Source organism: Corylus avellana, chromosome ca7 (assembly GCF_901000735.1).
Source record: "Corylus avellana chromosome ca7, CavTom2PMs-1.0".
Lineage (NCBI taxonomy): Eukaryota > Viridiplantae > Streptophyta > Magnoliopsida > Fagales > Betulaceae > Corylus > Corylus avellana.
This window is the reverse complement of record NC_081547.1, coordinates 28,825,287-28,835,893: the sequence shown is the minus strand read 5'-3', so window position 1 is coordinate 28,835,893 and position 10,607 is coordinate 28,825,287. Positions and strand designations below refer to the sequence as shown.

At 38.2% G+C, this 10,607-nt stretch overlaps 1 protein-coding gene across 1 annotated transcript in view; it reads left to right on the top strand.

Annotated features, from left to right (window-relative positions):
• Nucleotides 1-9,195: 9,195 nt before the first annotated feature.
• LOC132188124 (putative receptor-like protein kinase At3g47110) overlaps nt 9,196-10,607 on the top strand; it is a 4,062-nt gene continuing 2,650 nt past the window's right edge. The window contains exon 1 of the mRNA XM_059602527.1: nt 9,196-10,577. Within this exon, the coding sequence (XP_059458510.1) occupies nt 9,339-10,577 (1,239 nt within the window). The 5' untranslated portion in view covers nt 9,196-9,338. The remainder of the gene's footprint in view (nt 10,578-10,607) is intronic.

Here is a 10,607-nt window from a genome sequence, read left to right as displayed (position 1 = left end):
GGGAGGAAGGAACCAAGCGAGGGAAGAATTGTCTGGTGGGGAAACTCATAGCCGATCACCTGGTGAGCAAGGAGACGATACGTTCCACCTTAATGCAACTTTGGAAGCCAGCAGGAACCCCCACTTTCAAAATATTGGGAGACAATCTCTTCCTGGTGGAATTCGGGCATGAAAGGGATAAGACAAGAGTCCTGGAGGGAAGGCCATGGGTGTTTGAGGGCAATCTGTTCGTAGTTGAGGATTACGATGGCTTAACGCCTCCTGCAAAGTACCGTTTCGATAAGACTGCTTTCTGGGTCCGAATGCAACACCTCCCGTTGGCATGCATGAGTCTCATTGTCGGACAGCAGATTGGGTCAGCAATAGGGCAAGTGGAAGAGGTGGATGTGGATGAAGGGAATGTGGAGGTGAATGCCTGAGGGTCAAAATCAATCTTGATCTGAATACACCATTGGTGCGAGGGCGAGTAATTAAAATAAAGGGGTCTGCCATGTTGATCACCTTTCAATACGAAAGACTCCCGAAATTTTGTTTTCGCTGTGGAAGAATCAAACACGGGGTGACAGGATGCCCGGTGAGGAATGAAGCAAGAAAACAAAACACCCCAACCGAGTTTGGGCCCTGGCTCAGAGCAGCCTCTCCAAAAAGGGTGTTCGGAGGAAGGCTTGGACAGGAACAAGATCGAAGAGACCCTCCTCATGCCAAGCGAGAAAACAGAGGAGGTTACGGGAGACATAAGGCCAGCAACAGATATTCTCCCCATAGACGGCGCCAACAGCAAAGAGACCAGGTAGTGAACGGTGAGAGGGGTGGAGATTTCTCAGGCACGGCGGAGAGAGGGAGGCGAACACCACCGGGATCCAATTTTCCGTCCAAAGGAAAGTCGCCTGTGACAGCTGGAAGCACGAGGGATGGAAACGGAAATCCCGAAAATCAGGGAGAAACATGGGGAGGCGCCAGCATGCACACAGAGGGGATAGAAAGAATCAGGGGAAATAATTCAAATGATGAAATAAATGACAATCTCCTTACAGAGGAGATACGGGAGGTCAGGAAAGGAAGGGAGAGCGTAAATCTTAATGGCCATGATTCGGAACCTTTAAAGGTCTTTATGGCTGAGTTGGCACAAAAGGAAAAGCAGCTCGAAGGGAATATGGAGGACAGGGGTCAAAACGGTATTTCGGCTGGTTGGAGTGGAGCTGAGGGAAAAGAAAAACGGTCCCTGTCAGGTAACAATTTTTTTACTTTGGCTGAGGTGGAAGCAAAAGTTAAAAATGCTATTTTTGACGACAACCAAATCGCTCGAAGTGGTAGTGCTGACAACTGGAAAAAGACTAATGAGGGGTCCAGTGATGACAGACCGGGAAAACGAAAGGAGAGGGACTCTCATGGAGGGGGAGATGAAGTGAAGAAAAAAGGACGTATGAAAGAGGGACGATTGGTGAAGTCAAATGGCGGGAGTGTACTTAATGTAAAAAATGGATCGGGATTGGCGGCGGCTGGTTCTCAGCCCCGCCGACCGCAATGAATCTTTTGAGTTGGAACTGCCGAGGGCTTGGGAACCTTCGGACGGTTCGAGAACTTTGCCGATTGGTGAAGGACAAGAAACCCAATATAGTCTTCTTAATGGAGACAAAATTAAGGGCTAATAAGATGGAACGGATACGAGTTCAGATAGGCTTCGATCACATGTTGGTGGTGGATTGTGTTGGTAGAAGTGGTGGTTTGGCCTTATTATGGATGACTGACTCAGGGGTTGAAATTCAAAATTATAGTCGGCGACATGTAAATGCAAAGGTCTTATCTTCTCCATCGGAACCACCGTGGAAGCTTACGGGCTTTTATGGACATCCTGAACCAAGCAAAAGACCTGAGGCATGGAGTTTACTGCGATACATTGCCACGATGGAACCTTCACCATAGCTATGTTTTGGGGATTTCAATGAGATAACATGCTTGGAGGAGAAATTTGGAGGGAGGGGACGCCAAAGAGGGTTGATGGAAACTTTCCAAAGTACTTTGAAGGCGTGCGGATTGTCGGATTTGGGATTCAAGGGACCAAAATTCACATGGAATAATGGTCGAGAAGGGGCTGACTACACCAAGGAAAGACTCGATAGAGCGATAGCTAACCGGGGTTGGTGTGAACTATTTCAAGGTGTGGAGGTGGAGGTTGGAGTTTCCCTATGGTCGGATCACTCTCCGATTCTTGTGAGCCTTAACGACCAGCACATTGAAAAAAGGGGACCACGGCTGTTTAAATTCGAGGCTGGTTGGGAGTTGAAGGGAAGATGCCGAGACATCATAGCAAACACGTCGAGGGAAAATCCCAACCATATAGACCCGTGGCTGAGGCTGTCGTCTAAGCTGAATTCATGCAAAAGGTCTTTGATGCAATGGCAACTGGAAGAGGTCCGCAAGCCAATTAATCTGTACAAGGAGAAGTGCTGCAAATTGGCCGACCTACAGGGAGAAGTAGATGATCCGAACGGGGGAAAAACGTTCAAACTCCAAAGGGAATTGAGACTTCAGAGGGAGCAAGAGGATTTGAAGTGGCGTCAGCGAGCAAAAATGAATTGGCTCACGAACGGGGATCGGAACTCCAAATTTTTTCATGCATGTGCGAACCAACGGCGGAAGGGGAACAAAATCCACCAAATCCGTGATGAAGTTGGAGGGCTATGGGAGACTCAAGAGGAAATGGCAAGGGCGTTTGAAAATTATTTTACAAGTCTATTTTCCACGGGGGGTGCTGGAAATTTTCATGGCAGTTTGGGGGCTATAGAAGAGCGGGTGACGGAGTCAATGAACGAGGCGCTAATGAAACCGTTTGAGGAAGAAGAGATCAAGGCGGCTCTTTTCCACATGGATCCTTTAAAAGCTCCAGGACCTGACGGCTACAATGCTGGTTTTTATCAAAAGAACTGGGACATTGTGGGCCCTGAGGTTTGCAAAGCTATTCTTTTCTCCCTTGATAATGCTGTTATTGATAGCTCGTTGAATTCCACGTATATAGCACTCATTCCTAAGACATCAAACCCCACTTGTGTCACGGAATTTCGACCAATTAGCTTGTGCAATGTCGTATACAAAATTCTTTCGAAGGTTTTAGCTAATCGGTTAAAAAGGATTTTATCTCATATTATTTCACCTTACCAGAGTGCTTTTATTCCTGGACGCCTGATCTCAGACAATATTTTAGCCGCTTATGAAACCCTTCATACCATGCAAACCCGGTTGCGGGGAAAGAAGGGCTACATGGCAGTTAAAATTGACATGAGTAAGGCTTATGACAGGGTGGAATGGGGTTTCTTGGAGGCGGCCATGGGAAAATTGGGATTCACATCCCCGTGGATAAAACTTGTCATGATGTGTGTCACCTCGACAAGCTATGAAGTATTGGTAAATGGGGTACCTACGAGACGGATTATACCAACTCGGGGTATTCGACAAGGAGATCCATTGTCGCCATATTTATTCTTGATATGTGCCGAGGTGTTACGCTCTTCACTGGTAAAGGCGGATAGAGAGGGTGGATTAGAGGGGGTGCCTACGTCGAAGAGGGGCCCTCGCCTTAACCATTTATTTTTTGCTGATGACAGCTTACTTTTTTGTAAAGCAGATTTGGGTCATTGGAACCGCATCAATGCCATTCTCAGCAACTATGAAATGGCCTCGGGACAGAAATTGAATAACTCAAAGACGGCCATTTATTTCAGCAATAATACCCCGGGAAATATAAGGCAGCAGATTCTTGAAGTGGCGGGCATCCCCAGTTCTCAGAGATATGATACTTATTTAGGACTGCCAGCCCTGGTGGGCAAATCCCGGACAAAAGAATTCAAGGGGATTATTGATAGAGTATGGAAAAGGTTGCAAGACTGGAAACTCAAACTTTTTTCCCAAGCGGGGCGGGAAATTTTGCTAAAGGCGGTGGTTCAAGCCATTCCTACCTATTGTATGAGTGTTTTCAGGCTCCCAAATACTCTGTGTAACAAGCTTAACTCTATGATGCAGCAGTTTTGGTGGGGTGCCTCTAGCATACACTGGATGAGTTGGAGAAGAATGAGTATCCCAAAGTCAAAAGGTGGGATGGGTTTCCGGGATTTCCGATGTTTCAACCGGGCTCTCCTTGCTAAGCAGTGTTGGCGAATATGGCAATCTCCGGATAGCTTAGTCTCCCAAATTCTGTCGGCAAAATACTTCGCTCATAGCTCAATTCTTGAGGCAAAACTGGGGAATAAACTGTCCTATGCATGGAGGAGTATTCTAGGCGCATGTGACCTGATTCGAGAGGGACTATTTTGGAGGATTGGCAATGGAGAAGATACGAGGATTTGGGGAGATAAATGGGTCCCTCGCCCAACCACCTTTACTATCCAATCAACCCCCAGGGTGCTTGAACCGGAAGCAAAGGTAGCTGAAATCATTGATAGAGATTTGCATGGGTGGAATAAAGGACTACTGGAGCAGTTGTTTCAACCGGATGAGATTGAGGCAATTCTGTCAATCCCCATCAGACTTCAATGTCCTGATGCTGTAATATGGCGAGAAACCCCAAATGGCCTCTTCACTGTGAAGAGTGCGTATCATGCAGCCATTCGGAAGGAAGCGCCAAAGCAGGCATGCAGCTCTCACACAGCAACACGAAAGAAGATGTGGCGCACACTGTGGGGTCTTAAAATCCCCAATCCAGAGAAGAACTTCCTCTGGCGAGCTTGGCACGAGATTTTCCCAACCAAAGCAAATCTCTGTCGCAGGAAGATAATTTTGGATGACCTGTGCCCTGTTTGTGGTCGAGAAGCAGAGACAAATTTCCACATCTTGTGGGATTGCCCGTCTGCTAGGGATGCATGGAGTGCAAGCCTAAAAAAACTTCAAAAGAGTTCCATTAGGGGACCAACGTTTGAGCGGGTGATGGAGGAACTCTTTGAGAATTGCAATGCAGAGGACCTACGTTTATTTGCGGGGATTGCAAGGAGGTTGTGGCACAGGAGAAATGATTTCGTCCATGGCGGCACTTTTCTCCATTCGAACATATTGGTTCAACAGGCCAAGGAAGCAATACGGGATTTCACTGCAGCTACTAGTAGACAAACAGAGTTCCCCTCAGATTTCGAAGAACCTTATGGGGGCAGAGGTGTTGGGTAGCCTTCGGGTGGCGCACACCACTGCCTGCAATCCATCTGGGAGAAATGTGAGTTTTGTGGGACGGGATGGGGTTGAAGCGTGTATTTATGATTAATGTCATGTAGGAGTGCATTGTATTCCTATCTTGATGGTGATTTCTAATAACAGAACGTGATTCATTTTTTCAAAAAAAAAAAAAATTGTGTTTCAACCGTTTTTGTCTCTCTCTCTCTCTCTCTCTCTCTCTCTCTCTCTCCCTCTATCTCCTCTTAAATGTCTTAAACTAATTCTATGGTTTAAGATAATTAATTGTGCTAACTCTCACTCTCCCATAATTTGTGTTTCAATCGTTTTTTATTTTTATTTTTAAATTAATTGTGCTAACTCTCTTCCATAATTTGTGTTTCAACCGTTTTTTGTCTCTCTCTCTCTCTCTCCCTCTATCTCCACTTAATTGTCTTAAATCTCTCTCCCATAATTTGTGTTTCAATCGTTTTTTTGTCTCTCTCTCTCTCTCTCTCTCTCTCTCTCTCTTTCTCTATCCCCACTTAATTGTCTTAAATCTCTCTCCCATAATTTTATATCTGAATTCCTTTTTTTTTTTTTTTAATTAATTGTGATAGTTCTCACTCTCCCATAATCTCTCTCTCTCTCTCATAATTTATGTTTCAACCATTTTTTTTTTAATATAATTTTATATTTGAACATTTTCTTCTCTCTCTAAACTAATTATATGGTTTAAGTGTCTTAACTATTTCTCTCTCCCATAATTTTGTCTCTCTCTCTCTCCCATAATTTCTCCACTTAAATGTCTTAAATCTCTCTCTCTCTCTCCCATAATTTATGTTTGAACCAATTTTTTGATTTTTTATTTGTAATGCATTGAGTTGTGTCAATGAAGAATACAAAAGGTTTTCAAATTCTCTATTTCTCTCTCTTTATTTAATTTTCTTTTTATCTTCTCTTGCTTTGTGTTTATATCTTAATGTGAGATATATTATTATTATTATTATATATATATTCATCATCATCATAATGCATTGAATTGTCTTAATGAAGAAAACAAAAGGTTTTCAAATTCTCTATTTCTCTCTCTTTATTTAATTTTCTTTTTATCTTCTCTTCCTTGATGTTTATATCTCAATATGAGACAATTAAAATATATGAGTTTTATTTGTAATATATTTAATTGTCTTAATGAAGAAAACAAAAGGTTCCCAAATTCTTTCTTTCTCTCTCTGTTTATTTTTCTTTTTCTCTTCTCTTGCTTTCTATTTATATCTCAATGTTTCTCTGTCAATTTCACACTCAAATCAGGAAAAAGACAAGACTACAAGAGAGAGGTTGAGAGAGTTTCTAATCGTTGTTTCTCAATGATTTCTTTTCTTTATTTTATTTTTTTGCAAGAATAGTTCTTTTAAATTTTTCAATCGTTGTTTCTCAATGAAAAATTATACTATTCTCAATGAAGAGTAGAATAGTTATTTTCAATTATATTAGTATTTTCATTTTATTCGTTTTTTTTATCTTTATTTTCGGTACTTATGTTCTTTCATTTTTGTTTTTGTCCCTTATATTTTTTTCTAATTTTTTTTTTCTTCTCTTACTTTCTATTTATATCTCAATATTCCTTTGTAAATTTTACAATCAATTTAGAAAAAGACAAGAGAGAGAGAGAGAGAGAGAGAAAGAGATTTGCATTGCTGCTTCTCAATGAAAAATTATACTATAGTTATTTTTTTTATATATTTTTTTTTTCTAGAACAGTTCTTTTCAATTTTTCAATCGTTGTTTCTTAATGAAAAATTATACTACAGTTTTTTTTTTAATCTAGAATAGTTATTTTCAATTAGTTTTTTTTTTTTCCTTTTTTTTATCTTTATTTCCGGTGCTTATGTTTTTGCTTCTTTTTTTTTTGTCCCTTATTTTTTTCTTCTAATTTATATATTATTTTTGATTCAAATGATTACTTTTCTTTGGTAAATTTTACATTGAACTCAAGAAATAATAATGAGAGAGAGTTTCTTATCGTTATTTTTTGTTGATAATTTTTTAGTTTGTACATGTTGTTGTTCATTGAGTGATTTAATTTTTTTTATCTGTTTACATGCTTAATTAATGGATGACATTGGTTTTGAAGGTTTCATTGGAATCGAGAAACGTATATAGTAGAAAAAGACAATTCTTTCAATTATATTAAAATTTTATTTTTAGTTTTTTATTTTATCTTTATTTAATGTATTTATGTTCTTCCATTGTTATCCCTTAAATTTTCTACTAATTTATATATTATTTATTCAAATTGAATATTTTTCTTTTGTAAATTTCACATTGAATTAGGAAATGATAGTGAAATAGTTTCCTATCATTATTTTTGGTACGGTGTAGGATGCTTTTTTAGATTATGTCAATGTTCATTGTGTAGATTTTTTCGTCTTTGTTTTCCTGTATGTCTTAAAATTAGTTTCATTTACTTTATATATGTGAAGGATGGCTGTTAAAAAAAAAAAAAATTGGTTATGTTCTTCCATTTTTTTCCCTTAAATTTTATACTAATTTATATATTATTTTTTCAAATTGATTAGTTTTCTTTTGTAAATTTCACGTTGAATTAAGGAAAATGATAGTGAAAAAATTTCCTATCATTATTTTTGGTACGATGTATAATTAGATTATATCAATATTCCTGCCAATGTTTTTTATCTCTTTCATTTTTAAAAAGAAAAATTAAACTACCAACATTCTTTTGTTTACAAAATTAGTAAACATAACTGTAATCAAATATTAATATGCTCATATATTTTAGAACACTTCTTTATTTTTGTTAGTGTAATAGAAAAATTTCTCAAAAAAATTGTTTATGAGGAGAAAGTTCAACTCCTGAAAGACAAAAGTTTACCATAATGGATTGTGTAGTGGAGGAGAAGTGGTGTCATTGTTGGAATATAATGATTAATCAATCATTTTGTATAATTGATTAATCTATGTTTTTATTTTGAATTTTTTTTCCTTTATATTTCATTTTAAACTACATATATGGGAACAAATATTTAATATGTTTCAGTTTATAAGAACTAAAATTTATGAATTTTTAAATTTATTAGATATGTATTGAGTAAAACTATGGTTTAAAAGGATCTTATGAACATTTGCCATTTTTAGTAGCTAATTAGTTAATTAAGAGAAGAAAATAAAAATTGTTGTTGATAATCTTTTAAAGAATTTTTGAGTAAATTACAAAAAAAAAAAAAAAAACCCGGGGCGTAGCACGGGCTCTAAGCTAGTTTTAAATAATTTACTTGTGTTCTACTAAAAATGATGTAACTATTAAAATTATTTTTGGATCAAAATTTAATCATGATCAATCACAAGCTTAATAATAATTTTAATAGTCACATCATTTTTAATATGACACAAATAAGCCTCTTACAATCACTCGAGATTTTAGTAAGATAGAAGAGAGACATTACAACTCCAATAATAGATTAGTAAGATATATTAACAAAATTAAAATGTTAGAATATTTGATATTATTTATTTTATTATGTTTCCTTACATATGTTAGGATTTAGTCTAGAGTTTCTTACCCACTCCTTCTTCTCTCTTTATAAATAGAGAGTTATGTAATCAGATTATAACATAGAAAAAAATCAATACAATGCAGTTCATTATTAACTTTTGTACTCTCTTTTCTCTCTTTCTTCCTCTCTCTACAATATATTCACAATATATTTAACATAAAAGATTGGGTGAACATTGTGAGTGTAATTTCACCAGCAATAAAAACAGTCAAAAGATAAATGGATAATAAACGTAGGGCATGCTACATAGATTGTCACGATGTAAAGCAATCACTTTCTCTCTCTCTCTCTCTCTCTCTCTCTCTCTCTCTCTCTATATATATATATATATATATATATATATATATATATTTCATGGACATTAATAAGACATACTTGTTCACCTTATAAGACTTTTTAGAGATATGCTATAGTGCAATAAAAAAAATATTTTTTGCTCATAAAAGTTCTGGATAGGAAGAGACTATATGCCTTATACATAGTTGCTGTGACCCCATCCACTGATGAGCCTCTAACCTCTAGTGATCTAAAACTTTTATGGACAAAAAATAATGTTTTTATTACACCGCAACTTTTTATTCCCAATACCACAAGACATTTCAAAAAAACAAAGCTGGAGGTCTATTTATGTTAGATGGGAAGAGACTTTCAGGGTTGGGCCGGACAAAGACTTTGTTGCCAAAAGACTTTCTCAGCCAGGGGGCTCCGCCGCCAGTGTGTGTCAAGGACTCCAGAATTTGTGTATTTAAAAATTCTAACTTCACAGTTCACACCCTAATACTCTGTATCTTGCTCTACCTCGCACAATACTTCACAAATACTCTGCTTCCCCCTTCTCCAGCCATTCCCATGAAGCTTCATAGCTGCAACTTCCGTGTATTATGCACTGCATACCTTGGTATCATTCTTCTCTTTTCTATAAGCCTACTTTGTTTCCAACCTACCACTCTTGCAGCTGCGGCTCCAACAAACGAGACTGATCGTTTTTCTTTGTTCAAATTCAAAGAAATGATAACCAATGACCCATTTAACTTCTTCGCCACTTGGAATGGCTCTACCCACTTCTGCAACTGGCAGGGAGTTACATGTGGCCGCAAGCATCAAAGAGTTACAGCCTTGGACCTACATGGTAATTCCTTAAGTGGATCCATATCACCTTACATTGGCAACCTCAGCTTTCTTATGGTGTTCAACCTCTCAGACAACTTCTTACACGGCGAAATTCCACAACAAGTCGTTCTTCTCTTCCGTCTGCAACGTCTCGATCTTACCAATAATTCATTGATAGGGGAAATCCCAAGCAACTTCACCAACTGTCCTCAACTCAGATTCATGCAACTTTCAAATAATAAACTTACTGGGAATGTTCCGATTGAGCTGGGCTCTTTGTTGAAGCTTGTAAGATTTCAGATTCCTCAAAATAATTTGACAGGAGGCATCCCACCTTCTTTGGGGAATATTTCTACACTCGAAGTACTCCAGCTTGCATTTAATAATTTCGTGGGAAATATTCCGGATGAAATAGGTCGTTTGCAAAGGTTAGTTTACTTAGCAGTTGTGGACAACAATTTGTTTGGTACATTCCCTTCTTCCCTTTACAATATATCAACTCTGAGGTTCATGCAAGTCGGACTTAACCAACTTAATGGCACTCTTCCAGCCAATATAGGCCTCACTCTCCCTAATCTCCAAATTTTGAACATCTATAAGAACGAATTCTCTGGTCCAATCCCAGTTTCACTATCCAATGTTTCTCGGCTTGAAATAGTTGATCTCTCCTATAACAATTTCATGGGACAAGTTCCAACTGATCTAGGAAACCTGCTAAATGTCCGGTGGATAGCTGTTGCTAGAAATTCTCTTGGGGTAATTCAGCCAATGACTTGGATTTCTTTA